The sequence below is a fragment of the Artemia franciscana genome, chromosome 7, assembly GCF_032884065.1.
Source record: "Artemia franciscana chromosome 7, ASM3288406v1, whole genome shotgun sequence".
Classification (NCBI taxonomy): domain Eukaryota; kingdom Metazoa; phylum Arthropoda; class Branchiopoda; order Anostraca; family Artemiidae; genus Artemia; species Artemia franciscana.
This window is the reverse complement of record NC_088869.1, coordinates 58,419,803-58,439,754: the sequence shown is the minus strand read 5'-3', so window position 1 is coordinate 58,439,754 and position 19,952 is coordinate 58,419,803. Positions and strand designations below refer to the sequence as shown.

The following is a 19,952-nucleotide window of genomic DNA, read 5'->3' as shown; positions in this document are numbered from 1 at the left end:
GTTGTGAGACAGAGTCAAACTTTAGCGTAGAAAGCAAGGCGTTGAGAAGGGAACAGCCCCTATCATATACGGAGTAATTTCTGTTCGTTTTAAGTTTTAATGTTGCTCCTTACTTTCAGTTAAAAAAACTTGTTTTTTTTTATTTATTTCAGAATAGCGCGACTCATTTTTTCCACCGATTGATTAGCTTTCGTCATAAATTAATACAGAAGTAAAAAGTGGGGCTATTTCAAAATGTAATGGGGAAATATATAATGGGCTACAAACTGTCGCTTAAAGAGGGGCGAGGGGTGGGGTATAGCGAAGCATTCGCTCTTAGGAATAGTATAAGTAGCTACTTATGGTTGTTTTAAGTTCTTTTCTGAATTTTTAGGCCTTCCTTCAAATGTGCCCCTCTCCTTATTTTTTACCAAAAATATAATTTAAAAGATCTACTGTTTAATACTGTAAAAACTTTAGCGTAAAGAGCGAGGCGTTGAGGAGGGAACAGCCCCTTTCATATACTGGGTAATTTCTGTTCGTTTTAAGTTTTAATGTTACTCCTTCCTTTCATTTAAAAAAAAATCGTTTTTTATTTAATTTCTGAATGTTTTTTTAGTTAATCCATGTTTTGATTTCGGCTCTGCGCAGATGAATAATTAAAACGAAATTTGAATTTTTATTTTTTTGGCTAAACGGCTTTCTCATAATTTTGATCGAACGATTTTGAGAAAAATGAGCGGGGAAGGAGGCCCAGCTGCTCTCCAATTTTTTGCTACTTAAAAAGGCAACTAGAGCTTTTAGTTTTTTACGATTGTTTTCATTAGTAAAAATATACGTAACTTACGAATTAGCTTACCTAACGAGCTTCTATATTCGCAGGTATCTATTACGTATATAAGGGGGGCTCGCCCACTTGTCAATACCTCGCTCATTACACTAAAGCTTAAATTTTGTCCTAAATCCTTAAGAATGACCCCTGAAGCACAAAGGCCGTAGAATAAATAATTGAAATTACTAAAGAATACTTTAGCGTAAAGAGTGAGAGATTAGGAGGAAATGAACCCCTTATATGTGTAATATTTTTTGTTCTTTTTAAGTTTTACCGCTGGTCCTTACTTTCAGTTGAAAACACTTTTTCATATTTATTTTTTCATTGCTTTTTTAAATCATGCTAGAAAATCCTGCCCCCTCCCATTCATGGAAAATTTTCCTCCCCATGACAAATTCCTCCATGGAAAGTTTCCCCAACATAACCTCCTCTTCTCAACCCCTCCTTCCAACCAAAAAATCCCACTGAAAACGTCTGTACACTTCCCAATAATCATTACTATGTGCAAACACTGGTCAAAGTTTTAACTTGCAGCTTCTCCCATGGGGACTTTGGGGGAGTAAGTCGTCCTGAAAGACATAGTTATAAGGTTTTTCAACTATGCTGAATAAAATGGCTATATCAGGGTTTTGATGGCGCTAGAACTTTTCTTTTCCATTTGAATGAGCCCTCTCGCAAAATTTTAAGACCACTGGGTCGGTACAATCACCCTTGGAAAAAAGAATTAAATAAATAAACACGCATCTGGGATTTGTGTTTTGGCAAAATATACAAAATTCTACATTCTTGTAGATAGGAGCTTGAAACTTGTACAATAAGGTTCTATGATACGCTGAATCTGATGGTGTTACTTTCTTAACTTTCTGTTTTGAGATGAAAATATCTTTAAAAGTTATCGAACATTCTTTCTCTATAGCAGAAAAGACAATTATCAAGAATTAATAAGGTACAAGTTGTATTAATTGCAACCCAGAATAATTCCCCATCCTAATAATTTTGATAGCAGTAAATCAATGACGTAAAATGAAAGACAAAGAAAAAACTTACATGTGGCGAATCACGAGCTTTTCATAATTCTCAAAAAGGTAAGGCAGATCCACAATCCAGCGTGAGCCTTTTAGAAGGTCTGACCCCAAATTTCTTCCAGAAGTGATAACTTTCAACACAAAAGGGGCATTTGTTCCAATTCCTTCGGAACTTGATTCATCATGAACCGAGGCATCCGTTAAGTCTTCTAACATATATTTTGGTAAACGCGGTCTGCCTCTAGCCCGATAATTTAATTTCAACTTTTCACGATGGGCCTGCACATTTGGCAAATGGAGCCCTCGTATATTTCTTTTTTTCCCATGTTACTGTGGTCAATAACAAGAACTATATAAGAACTTTATTAGGGTTTTGACCATTTTTATCGGGGTTCACTTACTAAAGGGTTGAATTGTTTCTTGGAAAGGCCTTGGACTTGAGACTGGTCATTTGACTGCTTTAGTATGGGTAATTTTTATTGGGGTTTATTTACCAAGGGGTGGAATTGTTTCTTGGAAAGGCCTTGGACTTGAGACTGGTCATTGACTGCTTTTGTAGTTTGCTTTGGTAGTTCTACAGCAAGACTCGGGTTTTGCTATAACAAATTTAAATATTCTGGGGACATTTTGTTTCGTTCATTAGTTATTTTGTTTCATTCATTAGTTATTAATTAGCTTGTTTTATATATTTTTAATTCTTATTTCAGTACGAAGATTATGCAAAATTGTACTTATACTACAATACATAAATTTGTCCTGAATTTATTTTAATTAAACCAAAACGATAGATCAATCTTTTTAAAATAAAACCATTGCTTCTTATTCGGCCCTTGTGCTGTGTTCAATTTATCTCTAGGATTAGACGCAGCTTATCCTTAATTATTTATACAATACAATTTTCTTATATATTCATTAACCGGCAGTTTGGTGTCTGCACCTTACTTCTTCTCTAGACTCTGTTTAAACAGGTTAGAACTAAATAATGCTTGACTGAATCGCTCCTGAACAATCCGAGTGGTTAACCCCTTGGTGTAATTTTTGCATTCTTAGATGCTCCGATTACAGCTCAATCTAACCTTTTGAGGGGAAATTTTGATTTCGGAATACAAATATGTAAAGTATTTGAAGGGACTGCAGCCAGGAGGTATATATTATAGAAAAAAGCTTCTTGTTGATGAATATAAAATTTTTTGCTCTATTTTTGATACCCCACAACAACAATGTCAAGCATAGCAATCTAGAATGCAAACCCGAAACAGGTTTTATAATTATTTTGGAATTATAAAAAAAATAATTGTCGGCTTTAAGATTTGATTATGCCAAAATATTCATCAGATTTTTTTACTTCTATTGACATAAAAACCGCCAAAATCACTAATTCAGGAACGTCAGGCAAACTCCAAATGTTTAACGTGGGAGGTATAGGAAGATTCTTTGCGAGTCTGTCCAGCCTTAACAGGAATATCTTAGGGACTGTTTGGTGTGTGAAGTCGACACCAACAGGGCTTGTTGTAAGGGATGTTGAACTGAGCAAAAGATAATATTTGCGCCCTAATGCTACTCAATCTACTCATAGTGCAACTATTACTATTTTTGCCACTACTGCCACTAAAGCTTAGGCTACTACTATTAGTTCTAATGCTACTACTACTACTACTGCTGTTGTCAAGCGGACGCATCAGAAATTCTTCAGGAACGGTTGATGGTATTAAGCTGAAACTTTCAGCGGGTGTTACAGAGGATGTTGAAGAAACCAAAGGTGCTATGTAGTAGGAGAAAAATAAGTTTTGACCAGGAAAAAATTGGTACAGAAATGGTTTCTTCACTATCCGGACCGGAAAAAAATGCTTAACAACATATCAAAAATCTAAATCTCTAGCTCGATGCAAAATTGTTTTTTTTTTTAATGTTTTTTTATTTATATTCTCAAAAACCGGGAAAAAAAATTAAAAACGTAAACTATTATGTTTTACACATCTTTTTAGATCAGCTTTTGGCTCTGAATTCATTTCTGATGCTCATTTCGTTACCTGACCAAAAGAAAAATATTTATCAGCAAAAAAAAAAAAAATGGGGGAAAAAACTGTGTCTTTGGGGAAAAAAAACTTACCAGCGTTGTAGTCTATTTGGCTATGTAAACGAAAGGCTTAGAAAAAAAAAAGACTAAACAACAATAAACAGGAATGACGAAACACCTCAGCGCCAAACACCATGAGACAAGGTAGGTTCTAACTTAATGTGTTCAGAGAAAAGCTTTTACCTTAGTTTTCAAATATATAAAAATTGCACATCATCAAAATATAGGAACTAGATTTTTCATCATCACAGTTAACTGTTATTCTTCTTCACTAAGTTCTTCTTCTTGAAATTTCGAATTGTTGCACGAGCTTCCCTTACAGGTACGGCAGGCTATAGTACACTCAAGTCCATTTTTCTTACAGGTACACTTTTCACTATCACAGCCGTCAATACGACACAAGCATTTGATAATTTTCAGCAGCTGAGACGGAGCGGCAGGGAGATCTGTTTTTATTGGCGCAAAAACTTCGTTATCCTGCAGTTTCCATCCCAGGCGTAAAGGGTCTACTGGGTTCCTGAGCCAGATTTGAACTTGGCAGTAGACACGTAGCGAGTGGTACTTCGCTGCTGCCTGAGTCGGTGGCAGTTCTTGTGGATGCACGAAAGTGGTGGCAGTTCTCACTTTTCTGTGAAAGATTAGCTTTCTGGCAGTGTCCAGGTTCGAAACATCAGGGCAACCGTACAGTATCAACAATGCTCGCTCTCCTGCTGCCACAATATCGTCAAGCGATGCGAGCTTGTCGCCAAATATAGCAGCGCTGTCCCTGAAACTCTTGTTGGAAAGTACCAGCTGAACGGCTTTGCCCTTTCCTATTCCGTAAAGGTGAGAGGTTGTATCACAACCCAGCACGGCATGACAGAACGGTATCAGATTTCTGACATCTGTTCCTAGCTTCTGCTTCATCTCACTAATATCCCAAGTTGAACTAGTACCGCCAAACTTAGCTTCAGGCGAGAAATATAAACGCCCGGAACGCGAATCTGATCGACTGATCAGAAGAACCAAGATGTCAGTATCATCAGCAACCACGATTGTGTCTGTAAGACTAGCAGCTTCTACGGCTTTTTCTACAATCAGAACGTCGGCGTCTCTTTCCGAGTGGAAAATTCGGAAACCAACGGCTTCCAAATGGTTGCCGAGCAGCTTCAGGAAACGTCCTTTGTTTGTCTTACGTGAAAGAAACTCTTCTTTTTTCATGCAGAGGGTCATGTCTTCGGTGAAAAAGACTTGGCGGCCAACCATCCTTGCTCGACGTAAATGGGTAGCATCTTTGATTGCTGGACCACCTTCATATCCGTCAAACACAACGATCGCACTAGGGTACCTTGCTTGTACGTAATGGACGTATGAAGCAAAGATGACCTTGAAGGTTGACCCTACCTTCCATGGAACTCGATGTAGAAGAGAACCACCATCCAAGACGATGTTACACGCAGAAACAGGTCTTGAGGGTGACTGAGTCTCAATCCTGCAAGCCAGAAAGATCGCTTTTGCAAGCTCTGGCTTATTTGCTTTTCTCATAAGGCCATCGCTTTCGAAAAGAGAAGGAGGAATCGTACAAAGTTCGTACTGGAAGTATTCTTGTCGGAGGTCAGTTCATTGGGCTACTATTATAAACCGCTGGAAAAGGAGCGCTGGATCTATGTGCGCTACCACAGAAGACCCCGCCTTTTTGGCATTCATTAGGGTCACTTGGTCTTTTTTCTTGAAGACTTGCTCCTTCAAGGTTTTTCCCGTCATCTTACTTAGAATCAACTTTCCAGCCACATCGGCCTCGTCAACATTAACATCTTGGGAAGAAGTTATGCCGTTGGCAATGTTTCTAAGCTGATTGTCACCTCTGAACGAAGAAGATTCTCTGAAGTATCCGACGAGCTTCTGGGTATCGTCGAAGTCACGCTCTTTGCTACTGGAACTCATGTCGAGGTGCTGCTCACTTGTCGAGTGACCAATTTTTGTCAAATTTTGCATCAAGAGGTTGATCCCCAGGCATGCTGGTCTTGACAGAACCCAAATGGCTCTCTGCTGTTCTGTCATCCCACCTCCAGTTGTAAGACCGCCCGATGTTTTCAGACTTCTCATATACTCCTGCTCGATGACAAAATCTGCCGAGAGCCCACCCCAGCGTCGATCTGATCTTCTAATGGTGTGACCTCCCTGTTCAAATGCTTCGAAGATTGGTGGGTGACTAGTTTGAAGCTTAGCCATCTCTTTCTGGTATATCCAGATCGACTTGACATAGAGGTTATGTCCAGATGCTGCTAGAAACGGAAGCATCTCTACTGCAGATTGTAGGTGCAAATCCCACAGGCCTAGTCTCTCGGCACGTATGAACTTAAGCAGTATGTCAACCATGTCAAGATACTGAAACCAGAGCTTCGCTGTTCTCTGAGTCAGCAGGTCTTGGCGTCTCTGCTTGAGAAAGTTTTCAAGTTGCTTGAGCTGGGGATCATGACTGAGATCTTCGGGTGGGAGGTATCCATCCAGTACGTTAGCGAAGGCAGTAGACATGTCTAGAGACGTCAACGTCGCTTGCTCTTCTTCGAGGAGATGAGCATATATGGCCGAGCTCACGAGAATGTGCGCTCGAACAGCTCTAGAAATCGCTTTTCCAGAAAGAATGTGCGGCACTGCACCAGTCGCGTATACCAATTCCAGAACCTCTTTCAGACCAGAACCTTCCATGAGGTGTCCTATGCATCCGACGAAACTCATCTTCAAATGAAAACCGCCTAACTTGAGAACAATACTACTCAGCTCATTCGTCGTGTCGTACTTGAGGATCTTCATAGACTTCCACCAGAGCGGCTGGTCAAATGTGAGAACGGGTGTGAATCCGTAGGTTCTGCCTTGCGAAGCTACAAAGTGCAAGGTTGAGTAAAGGCAGGATTCGTTGCTAGACGGGAGGTCAATTATGGGCAAAAACAAGACGCTTGCCTTGCTGCGAAGGTTTCCCGTTTCATGATGTATTTGGTTAGAGAAAACTGACTGCATGAATCCATTCCAGCTCGGCCTTGGGACATTCAGGAACCCGGTAGCTAACCAGAGGTGATCGAGTGAGACATACGGGTCGTTGACATTTTTGCCAGGGATCTTCTCATATTGCACCTTTGAAAGCACTGTCTCACTTAAGCGGTAAGGGTAGATGGGAATTTTTCCTTTTTGGGCTACTTCATCTAATGAAACTTCAACTCTCGGAATGGGCGATCGGCTGTTAATGAGAGGAGGCGTGACTGTTGCTAGCAGAGCCATCCCATGGAAAGTGTTTCTTCCGTCCATCGTGCAAACATCGTGATCTGCATTATCAGCTATATGCTGCACAGCATGTGCGGAGGTAACTCCTGCAAGGCTAGATTCATCATGGACTGATGCACAGTGTTTAAATTTCTGGACTTCAGCATAGGAGGAGCAGAATCCATGGCTGTGTAAAGTGTCAATAAGAAATCTGGACTTGAAATGGTGATCCAGTTGCACTGCTAAGCCTAGTTGCGTGGACAAATGAGGGCACGCGGGCGAGCTGCTTGAACGATGGAATTGCCAATGGCAAGCACTTTGGAGGAAATATTGGTTCCAACGAATATTTCATCTATGAACACCATTAGGCTATCAGGTAGAGAGCCTTCCAGCTGTTCTCCAGAAGAAATCTGCTTTGCGGTCATTTATGATTCCTTCTGTGCTGGCAGTCCTTTGATATCACTTTTGATAATCTTTGCTGCTGCTCTAATAAGGTTGATTTTCTCACTCTCTTCGTTATCGGTTTTGTCCAAGTAATAAAAATTCTGGAGTATCGCTGATGCTTTTTCTTTGAATGTCACCACGTCAGCCTTACCGTCAATAGTTGCAAATACTAGCTGGTCACTGAAATATTCCAGAAGCTTGCTCTTCAAGTACTTGTTACAGTACGGTTCAAGGTGTGTCCCATTCAAAAGCTCTCCCATTTTAACAACAAGTTCACTGACTGTATACTGTTCTTCGTCATTTTCTTCAAAAAAAGTAGCCAGCTTCAAAAACGCCTGATATCTTTCATCGTGACCTGGCCTCCCCCTTTTTGGACTTTTTTATCTGGCTCAGTATCTTCGAGTATTCCAAAAAGTTCTTGCGTCGCAAATCTGGCTGGAATGCTCTTATTTAATGGAAACATAGAAGAACAGGCTGCGTGATAAATGGCGTCAACTGCGTGCTGGTCTGACACTGCACATATTCGGTGGAAAACGTTATTTGACCAATCATCATCACGGCTTTTGCACACTGCCTTTATACTCTCTTCAAAGTCTTTAGTCCGAACCTTGTACCACTCGTGTCCTTTTCTGTGGGTAGTGTGGAGATTTATCCTTGTAGTGCAGAAAAAGCAACTCTCTTGGAAGTTGAAACTTGGAGTCCGTGATCGGAGTACCACTGTTTCTGCTTCCGTCTTTTCTTGCAAGGTTCGTCGTCTCTCATTCTCAATTTCCAACAGGTATATTTTGTTTGTGAAAGTCTTTCTGCAAGCAACATGGACTTGGTTCCCTGCCTCGACAGAGATGCTGGTACCTCTCGTTTTGCTAGCTTCATTGATCGCCGTAGCTCCTTTTTCTGCCAGTACCGACGATTCTGAGGTGTCTATTGAACCTTCACAAAGAGGACATAAAACTGCGGTCTCAGCCATCTAAAAAAGAGAATTGGGAATAAGTGAGCTGTCGGTGAATGTTACAACGAAAACCCTCATTCTGAACCGAAACATTCGTGCTCCTCTTCGAAAAATACCCCGTGATCGTGTGTCGCTTGATTTCTTTTTTTTTTTTTTTACTTCATACAAAAACAAAAACAAAACATAAAAAAGAATTAAATGATTAAACGTGATGTTTCTGTCTAATAAAAGAGCACAAAAACAATCGTTTCTTAAAAGGGAAACCATCAATAAACTACTTTTCTTTTCACGGTTCCTCATTCTTGGATTCTGGAAATATCTAAAAAATAGTTGCAAAAAACGTGAAAAAAAGGGAATTTTGCAACGGGATGGAGATTTAGATTTTTGATATGTTGTAGAGCTCTCTTTTCTGAACACAGTGGTGCAAAAATAATTTCTGTACCAATTTTTTCCTGGTTCGACCATTTTTTTCCGTATCTTTCCCCTACTAATGGGCATACTGCTACTAATATCGCTACTACAACTATTGCTACATCGCAAGCTAAGGGTATTAAGGTGAAGCTAAGGGTTTGAAGCTTTTAAGGAATATTTACGTGCAATTTGAGCCAAATCAAAACAAACTGTGATCATGTAGTATTTCAAAAAGGTTCAAAGAAATATTCGAAGAACAATTTATATTATTAAGTTAGACCTTTAAGGGTAAGTTGTGGGGGATTTTGAACTAGCCAGAAGGCATTATGTGTATACCTTTAATGCTACCACTACAGTTACTATGACTAATGACGCTAAGGCTAATAAGATGAAACTTTTAGGGAACGCTTAGGAGGAGTTTTAATTAAATGAAAAAACTGTATTGCTGCAGGTTTTCAAAAGGGTATATAAGCAATATAATAGGCACAGCCACTCTATAATACCTAGAAATATCATTGGACATTTTAAAGGAGCTAATTGGATTCAAAATGAAAAGTTATGGTGCCCTTTTTAAGAGTAACAAGGGATTGGGGGGCAAGAAGCTCTCAAACCCATTCATTTTCCAAACGCATCCAGCCAAAATTTTGATAGAGCCATTTTGTTCAGCAACGTAGAACGGCTCAGTAACTATGTGTTTAGGGATATTGGGCATTTTAACCCTGCAACTGTACCTTTATGCTTTAAAACTAAATGTTGCTTTAAACTAATGAAAAGGCAATGTGTTTATGGTTGCCAATAAGACACCTCAGCAATATATCGAGAACCACTGGGGGTATAAGTTGAAAATTTTGTGTCTATGACTATTACTACCTCTACCCTTACAATTTAAATAAATAAAGGAGTGTAAATATATCCAGGTTGTCAAAGAGCATAGATAAAATCGTTTTGGGAATGATTTTTCAGGTCAACTTCAGGATTATAGAATTTAATTAAAAAACACTTGTTTGTTTCTGGATTAAAAATTGTTGGAAAAGTTTCTCCCACTTAAAATTAGTAACCCAAACCATGGATTCTTATAGAAAAAACCGAAAATATGTAAAAATTAAAAATATGAAAAAGACTAAGTCAATAAAAACGAACAGAAAGCAATGTAAAAAAAAAAAATTCTACTAAACAAGTTTTTCAAAGTAAAGTAAAGAGCTCTATTAAGCCAAAAATGATCATAAATAGAGCCACATAATCTTCCAAGCTTAAAACTACCACAAATTACTATCAATAAGTAAATGATACTCAAAATGAACGGAAATTGCAATAAAATGCCGAGTCAAACTAAAAACGAGCAAAAATTAATATGAGCAGGGCTGATAACCTCCATGCCTTCTCAGGACCAGAACATAACTTGCTCTTTAAACCCAAGTCTTGGTTGACCCGCTTATAACAAAGAGACAAAAAACAAGAACGTTACATATATGACATTCAGTAACCTTTGTCATTAAATTATTTTATTTATAGAATCTGGAGATTGCTACCGAAGGCCAACTGAATAAGCTTATCTGTGACAAGCTTACCAAAACGACAGTTTCATATTTTATTCAATGGCTGTTTCTCTGGAATTTCAAAAAAATTGATGCCAAGAATAAACTTGATGTGTTGTTTCACGTCCTGTATGTCAAGGTTTGTGTTTTTCAAGTTGTGAAATTTTGAAAAAAAGCCGAGTTTCTTGAAATATTCAAGGCTTGGGTTGTGAAAACTGAAACTTATAGGTTATTAGGAAGAAGAGAAATTTCAAATTCGCTAATATTCGCGAATTAGAAACGGTAAAAAATCTGGAATTTTGAAAAATTGTGATTCTTGAAACGAGGAGGATCTAGTTCTAAAAAATTGGAAATTTTAAGCACTTTAGAAGGAAGATTTTTTTTATTATTCTCGAAATGGGAAGTTATTGTAATTGTAAACCGAAGGCTGGCAGGATCAATACAAGATACCTGGGTAAATAGGAGTGCTGTTATTGGTGTTAAAAGTAAAGATCTCCATCTAGTAGTGTCTAAGAGGAATTTAAAGCTGAAATTTCGGTAGGATAACTACCTCCAGGGAAGCTATGATGCTGGTAGACTCCAGGGTGATAATTTGAGAGCACCTTTCCAGGAGCAATTGAATACCAAACTGAAGAGTCTAAATTTGGCAATGTGGAAGATGAATGAAATAACTTTAGAAAAACAATTTGTGAAGTTGCTGATGGTGTTTTGGGGAAGAAAGCTAGGACTGTAGCTAGAAATATTATTGAAAAGTTTTATTGAGAGGAGAAAGGGCTTTTACAAGAATTATATTACTGATAGATCATATGAAAACAAAAGGAATGTAAAGAAACTGAAGAAAAGCTTTAAAATATGAATTACCGATGCGTCAAGTGGAGGCCATGGGTAAAATTGCCGGGGATCTGGAAGATGCAGCTAGACGGTAAATAGTAAAATATTGAGCTGGCATGTGAATAAATTGAGAGGGAGTAGTCAATCCGGACTTGTCCCAGTTAAAAATGGGAACTGGGCTAATTTAACTTGGATAAATCCAAATTGACCATTTCTTCTCTGTTTACTTCCATGTCTGTACAATGTTTTACTATAATGCCGTTTTGCTGCGTGTTCCGGATCTTTGGCGATTTTATCCGTGGCGTACACTTCACACCTCCTTAATTTACATGTTAATACTTTCTTCACTTTCTCTGCATTCCTCTTGTTTTCGTATAATGTTTCACTCAAATAATTCTTTTACAGGTCCCTTTTTTGTACTAAACATAAAGAATTTTCACTAATATTCCTAGCTGCATTTCTATTTTTTTTTTGCCTAAGATTCCATCAGCGACTTCACAAACTATTTTTCCAAAGATTTGTATATCCATTTTCATAATTGGCAAATTTTATACTATCCAGTTTAGTTTTCAATCGTACCTGGATAGTTTCTCTCAAAGTGATCCTGATCCTGGAATGTACCAACGTCATAACTTCCCAGAAGGTAGCTACTCCTGCGAAATTTCAGCTTTACATTAACCTTAAAAAGTACTAGATGGTGATCTATACTTTTAATATCAATAACAGCACTTCTATAACCCTAGTACCTTGTGTCGATCCTTACAGTCTTTGGTTTAAAACAAAATAATCAATGAGGTTAGCTGTCTTATCAATATGTGAACGCCGTGTTAACTTTGGGTCATTTTATATTAACAAAAAGTGCATTTGTTATAACTAGTTTATTTTGTCTAAAAAAATGCAGCAGTCTGTAACCGTTACTGCTTTATTTTCTTACCAGAAATTCACCTAGACTATGATACCATCTATCCCCATTTCTATCAATCTGGGCATTAAAATCATCATATAAAATTTTTATATTTCTACCTTGGACCCTGTATATTTGTTCCTTTAGCTGTAAATAAAATTTATCTGAATCACTACTATCTCTATAAGTCGGTTCTACGGAGTATCTACTACTATGACTGGTCCTGTGCACTTTTTAGTGATAAAATGAGTGACTAGCATTCTACTATAAATACCTTTTCGACCTAAACAAGACTTGGCAGCTTCCTTATTCATCGTCTGCCCTACGTCCTACCTGTGTCCCCTATTCTTCCTGCCTGAGTAAATAAATTCTATGTCACCTAATTTCATGATTCCTATCCTTGGGATACGAGTTTCTGATAAGACCAGTTCGAAGGCTGTAATTCCTTTGGAAGTGTTGAAAATATATTTTGTTTCTTATGGCTTTTTATATTCGTATAGACGCACATATTTTTTATTCAGGTCGTTAATGAGCAAATTTCTGCTCGCAAATACACTGAAGTATGTAAATTGATGTTTGAGATTGAAGTACCCTTCGTCAGTGGAACAGGGATAGTCAGTTTCCAAAGGCTTCTTCTAGATAGGTGCCGGCAGACTTTTGGAAATCAGAAGAAGTACGAAGAAGAAATTGCGTCGAAACGAAAAGCCCTACGGGAAGCCGGTACAGAAGAAAAAAAGACAGAATTACAAACGGAATTGGACGAGAGACTAGAAAAATTAAAACTTATTTTGTTAGGGAATATCAGGTAAACTTTTTTTCAGTTTTTGTGACAGCTAGAATTTTTTTAGTATGTTTAATTATTATTTTGTATTCCAGTTCTTACAAAATGACAATTTGGCCAGAAATGTCAGTTCCTGCTCATTCCATTTAATTTGTGAAGTAGATTGATACTAATACAAATTTTATGTCCTATTCTTAGTCCCATAACGTTTAATCCTACTAAGATCCTATTAAGAAACTAAGAATTATTCTTAACGCAATAGCGTTTCCTAAGTAACGAGCGATCACGGCACAATATTAATTGTTACCACCGTACCACTATTACCACAATACCGCAGCAGCGGCTAATTGTATTAAATTGAAACTTCAAAGACATGGTGAGAGGAATGTTTAACCAACCAGAAGGGAATACGGTTATACTACTGCTGCTACTAGTACTACTGCTATTACTACTTTTATTTCTATTAATACTAATACTACTACTGTAACTGCTATATTAGAACTATGCCTGAAGGTATGAAGTTGATATTCTCTGGGAATTTGAGGAGGTGAATGAACTGAATCACTGAACGCTGTTTGTATGTAGGTTGTCAAAAGGGCACGTCAGCAATGTCTTGAGAACAGTGTGATATATGCAGTTGAAAATTACGGGGCTTGTTCCAGAGGACTTGTTCTAGTGAAATCCTGAGAGAGCATGATAAAAAGGAACAAGTTTTCTTTTGAGGGGAAAAAAAGTAAGATATTGCACAATGCTGCCACAAAAATGTGACAACACTGGTCCAAGCAGTTCGTGAGTGGATATGTTTTATTCTCCCCCCCCCCTCCAGGGCCACTTAGGTGGGTTTTCCCTAGTCTTGCTCGATGCCCTTCCCCCAAAAATTCTTTGGAACTCCCCCCAACTCCAAGCAAAAATCATGGATACGGCCCTGCCTTCCACCCCTAATGTTCGAAAACTGTTTTAATAACTCAAATAAGAACATGAAAGAAGGGAAAATGTAAGGAAAGCGCTTCTTTTTCAGATTAAGTAAACAAACAAGTTTTTTCAACGGAAAGTAAGGAGGAATATCAAAATTTAAAACTAACAGAAATTATTACGTAGATGAAAGGTATTGCTCCCTCCTCAAGACCTCACTCTTTCCGCCAAAGTTTTATTAATTTTTTTTTTTTTATTCTAATTAAGTTGACTTTGTGTTTCAGGAGTCATTCTTAAAGATTTGGAACGAAAAGTCAAACTTTTGAGTAAAGAGCGAAACCTTAAGGAGAGGGCAACCCCTTGATGTCCGAAGACTGTTTTAATAACTCAAATAAGAATATGAAAGAAGGAAAAATGCAAGGAAAACAGACTTCTTTTTCAGATTAAGTAAAAAAACAAGTTTTTGCAACTGAAAGTAAGGTGCAATATCTAAACCTAAAATGAATAGAAATTATTACGTAAATGGAAGAGGTTGCTCCCTCCTCATGACCTAACTCTTTAAGTTAAAGTTAAAAAAAAATTATTATTCTAATTAAGCAGAGTCTGTGTTTCGGGAGTCATTCTTAAAGATTCGGAACAAAAAGTCAAACTTTAGCGTAAAGAAAGAGGTCTTAAGGAGAGGTCAGCCATTTCCATATACTTCATAATTTCTGTTGGTGTTAGATTTTGACGTTGCTCCTTACTTTTAGTTGAAAAAACTTGTTCTAAAAAATCAAATTTCTGATTTTTGTCTCCCCCCCCAAACAAAAAATTCCCTCCCCACGGAAAATTCTCTCCGAAGAAAGTTTGTATTGCAGAAAATTCACCCCTCCCCTTCCAAAAAAAATTGTCTATAATTCCCAATAACAAGTGCTATGCGTAAACAATGGAAAATTAATAACTTACATACATTTTCCTAGGGACTCTAGGGGGTCACGTTATCTTCAATTGCATAGTTACTGGAGTTTTCAACTATGCTGAACAAAATGGCTATTTCAAAATTTTGATCGGTTGATACTGAGGTAAGAAGGAGGTGGGAAGGGGGCTAATTGCCCCCCATATTTTTATTAACTTAAAAAGGGCACTAGAACGTTATATTTCTGTTTGAACCAATCATTTCCACATATTCTAGTACTATTGGTTCGATGCGATCACCCCAGGAGGAAAAAAACAAATAAACACGAATCCATAGTCTTTGTTCCTGCAAATAAAAATCGAAATTTCATATTTTTCCAAATATTTTTCAATATTTTTCCAATAACCAAGTCAAACTCAAAATAAACAAAGATTAAAATGAGTAGGGTCGACCAACCCATGTCTTTTTAAGATTAAATATATAAAAAAACAAGTTTTTTTAACTGCAAGTAAAGAGCGACATTAAAACTTAAAACGAACAGAAATTATTCCGTATAAGAAACGGATTGTCCCCTCCTATACGCTTCGCTCTTTACGCTAAAGTTTGACTCTTTCTCACAATTCTACTTTTTAAAACAATAAAAAAATTTAGCATAAAGAGTGAAATGTTGAGGAGGGGACAGCCTCTTTCATATACGGAATAAATTTTCTTCGTTTTGAGTTTTAAAGTCGCTCCTTACTTGCAGTTAACAAAAATTCCTTTAATTTCTGAATGTTTTTTAATTAATGCATGTTTTGATTTTGGCTCACTGCACATGCATAATTAAAACAAAATTAGCATATTAATTTATATATTTTTTTTTTTTTGCTAAATGGGTTTCTCATATTTTTGATCGGACGATTTTGATAAAAAAAAAAGGGGTGGGGGAGGAGGCCTAGTTGCACTCCGATTTTTGGTTACTTAAAACGGCAACTAGAACTTTTTATTTTTTACGAACGTTTTTATGGCACTTTGAATTTATTATGGCATTTGGTATTTACCAAGTGACATATAGCGATCGCTATTTCTATCTCTCTGTCTGTCGGTCCCGGTCTTGCTAGTTTGGGCACTTCCAGATAAGCTAGGACAATGAAATTTAGTGGTCATATCAGGGACCAGTTAGAAATAGTCGTTTCCCCGATTCGACCATCTGGGATGGGGAGTAGGACGACGGTTAATTGGGAAAAATGAAAAAAAATGAGGTTTTTTTACTTACGAACGGGTGATCGGATCTTAATGGAAAGTTGATATTTAGAAGTTTATCTTGTCTTAGAGCTCTTATTTTATATCCCAACCAGATCTAGTGACAGGGGGAGACGGAGGGGAAGTCTGAAATCTTAGAAAACGCTTAGAGTGGAGAGACTGGGATGAAACATGGTGGGAAAAATAAGTACAAGTCCTAGATACGTGATTCACATAAATAGAACAGGCCCACCCTCTTTGGAGGAGCTGGGGGGGTTGATTTGATTAATTCGAAAAGAATAGAAAAAATGCGGTATTTTTAACTTACGAACGAGTGATTCGATCATAATGAAATTTGATATTTAGAAGGACCTTGTAACTTAGACTTCTCATTTTAAATTCCGGTTGGATCTGGGTGTAATTGGGGGAAATGGGGGGCGGGACTAGAAATCTTGAAAAACGTACAGAGTGGAGAGATCGGGACGAAACTTGGTGGGAAGAATCAGCACACGTCCTAGATACGCGATTGACATATCTGGTGATTGAATGGGTGATTGAATCTTAATGAAATTTGACGTATAGAAGGACCTCGTGTCTCAAAGCTCTTATTTTAAATCCTGACTGGGTCCGGTGATGTTGGGGGGAGTTGGAGGAAAAAACTGGAAATCTTAGAAAAAGTTTAAAGTGGAGAGACCGTGATGATACTTGTTGGGAAGAATAAGCCCAAGTCCTAGATACGTGATTAAAATAACCAGACAGGATTTTTTTGTCTTTGGAGGAGATGGGGGGGGGGTAATTCTGAAAAATTAGAAAAAATGACGTATTTTTAACTTACGAACGAGTGATCTGATCTTAATGAGATTTAATATTTAGAAGCACCTCGTGTCTCAGAACTCTTATTTTAAATCCCGCCCGGATAGGGTGACATTGAGGGGAATTGGAGGGGGAAACCGGAAATCCTGAAAAATACTTTGAGTTTAGAGATCGGGATTAAACTTAGTGGGAAGAATAAGAACATGTCTAGATACGTTGTTGACAGAACCTTGACAGAACCTTAAAGTTGTGGGGTGAGGGGGGGGGGGGTCGGCGGAAATTCGGAAAAATTAGAAAAAATTAGTTATTTTTAACTTACGGACGGTTGATCGGATCTTAATGAAATTTTTATTCAGAAAGACTTCGTGTCTTAGAGTTCTTATTTTAAATCCCAATCGGATCCGGTGAGATGGGGAGGGGGCCTGAGGTGGGAACTGGAAATCTTGGAAAACACTTAGAGTGAAGAGATCGGGATGAAACTTGGTTGGAAGAATAAGCACAAGTCCTAGATACGTGATTGACATAGCCGGACTGGATCTACTCTCTTTGGGGGAGTTTGGAGGGGGGGTACTTTGGAAAATTTTTAAAAAATGAAGTATTTTTAATTTACAAATGATTGATTGGATCTTAACGAATCTTGATATTTGGAAGGACCTCAGAGTATTTATTTTAAATCCCGACTGGATCCGATTACATTAGTTGTTGTCGGGGGGGGGGGGCGAAAATTTTGGAAAACGCTTAGAGTGGAGAGATCAGGATGAAACTTGGTGGGAACAATAAGCAAAAGTCCTAGATACGTAATTGACATAATAGAACGGGATCCGCTCTCTTTTGGGGAGTTGTAGGGGAGAGGGAGATTTCCATTGCTTTGACGAGTTCGGTGCTTCTGGACGTGCTAGGACGATGCAAATTTGTAGGTGTTTCAGGGATCTGTAGAAATTGACTTGATAATTGTTTTTCCCCGGTTCTACCATCTGGGGGGGCTGGAGGGAGAGGAAACCATGAAAATGGAGGTATGTTTGTCTTACGAATGGTTGATCGGATCTTAAAGAAACTTTATATTTAGAAAGATCTCATATCTCAGATGCTCCATTTTCAATTCGGGACACAGAGAACTGAGGGGGGAAACGGAAATCTTAGAAATCGAAAATCTTGGAAAACTCTTAGAATGGAGTGATCAGGATGATACTTGATGGGAAGATTAAGTACAAGTTCTTGATTCGTGATTGACATAACTGTACCGGATTCATTCTCTTTGATGTAGTTATGGGGATTCTTGTACTTTGGTGAGTTCAAGAATAAGTACAAGTTATAGGTATGGGATTGACATAAATGGATTGGATTCTATCTCTTTGGGGGAATTGAAGGGATTTCTAGTGCTTTGGCGAGTCCGGTGCTTCTTGACATACTAGGACGATGAAATCGATAACTCTAGTACTGAATCTAATTTTACGTTCCTACCTTGTCACTAGTGCCATATGAGCTCTTGGCTCTTGTTATTAGTAATAAATATACTTAACTTACGAGTTAACTCACATAACAAACTTCTATATTTGTTTATTTTTATTATGTATATGAGGGGGTTTTCCCCCTTGTCAATACCTCACTCTTTACGCTAAAGCTTGAATTTTGTCCCAATTGTTTAAGAAAGACCCCTGAATCAGAAAGGCCGTAGGATAAATAGTTGAAATTATTAACAATACTTTAGCATAAAGAGTGAGGTATTGTGGAGGAGACGAACTGCTTTATATACGTTATAGTTTCTGTTCGTTTTAGGATCTAATGCTGCTCCTTACTTCCAGCTGAAAAACTTTTTTGTTTATTTTTTTATTATTTTTATGGCACTTGGTATTTACCAAGTGACATATAGCGATCGCAAATTTGGCCGGCATATCAGTGACCAGACCAGATCACATTAGAAATAGTCGTTTCCCCGATTCGACTATCGGGGGGGGGAGGTTAATTCGGGAAAATTAGAAAAAATGAGGCATTTTTAACTTACGAAAAAGTGATCGGATCTTAATGAAATTTGATATTTAAAAGGATACCGTGTCTCGAAAATTTAATTTTCAATCCAGAACGGATCCGGTGACATTGGGGGAAGTTGGAGGGGGAAGCCTAAAATCTTGGAAAACGCTTAAAGTGGAGGGATCGGAATGAAACTTAGTAAGAAAAATAAGCACAAGTCCTAGATACATGATCGACATAACCGAAACGGATCCGCTCTCTTTGGAGGAGTCGGGGGGAGGGTTAATTTAGAAAAATTAGGAAAAATGAGGTATTTTTAACTTACGAAGGAGTGATCGGATCTTAATAAAATTTCATATTTAGAAGGATTTCGTAACTCAAATGTCTTAGTATAAATCCCCACCGGATCCAGTGTCATTCGGGGGAGTTGGAGGGGGGTGGATATCTTGAGAAAGGCTTAGAGTGGAGAGATCAGGATGAAACTTCGTGGGAAGAATAAGCAAAAGTCCAAGATAGGTGACTGACGTACCCGGACCGGATCCACTTTCTTTGACGGAGTGGGGGGGGGGGTAATTCGGAAAAATTAGAAAAAATGAGGTATTTTTATCTTGCGAACGGATGATCAGATCTTAATGAAATTTTATATTAAGATAGATCATGTGTTTTAGATTTCTTATTATAAATCCTGACCAGATCCGGCGACATTGGGACAGCTAGAGGGGGAAACCGGAAATCTTGGAAAACGTGAAAATTGATGTATCTTTATCTTACGAATGGGTGACCGGATCTCAATGAAACTTGATATATAGAAAGATATCATGTCTCAGATGCTCCATTTTCAACTCAAATTGGATCTAGGGACATAGAGGTTGGAGGTGGAAAATAGAAATCTTGGAAACCGGAAATATTGGATAACGCTTAGAGTAGAGAGATTGGGATGAAACTTGATGGGAAGAATAAGCGCAAGTTCTACATACGTGATTGAAATAACTAGAACGGATCCACTCTCTTTGGGGAAGTTGGGGGGTGGTGTGTTAATTCGGAAAAAATAGAAAAATTGGGGTATTTTTAACTTAAGAATGGGTGACCGGATCTTAATGAAATTTGATATTTAGACGAAACTCATGTCTCAGAACTC

At 38.0% G+C, this 19,952-nt stretch overlaps 1 protein-coding gene across 1 annotated transcript in view; it reads left to right on the top strand.

Moving 5' to 3' along the window:
- The window catches only part of LOC136029535 (uncharacterized), a 327,964-nt gene that overhangs the window by 210,309 nt on the left and 97,703 nt on the right, over positions 1-19,952 (top strand). The window contains exons 13-14 of the mRNA XM_065708005.1: positions 10,467-10,628; positions 12,746-13,029. Coding sequence (XP_065564077.1) covers positions 10,467-10,628; positions 12,746-13,029 — 446 coding nt within the window. The remainder of the gene's footprint in view (positions 1-10,466; positions 10,629-12,745; positions 13,030-19,952) is intronic.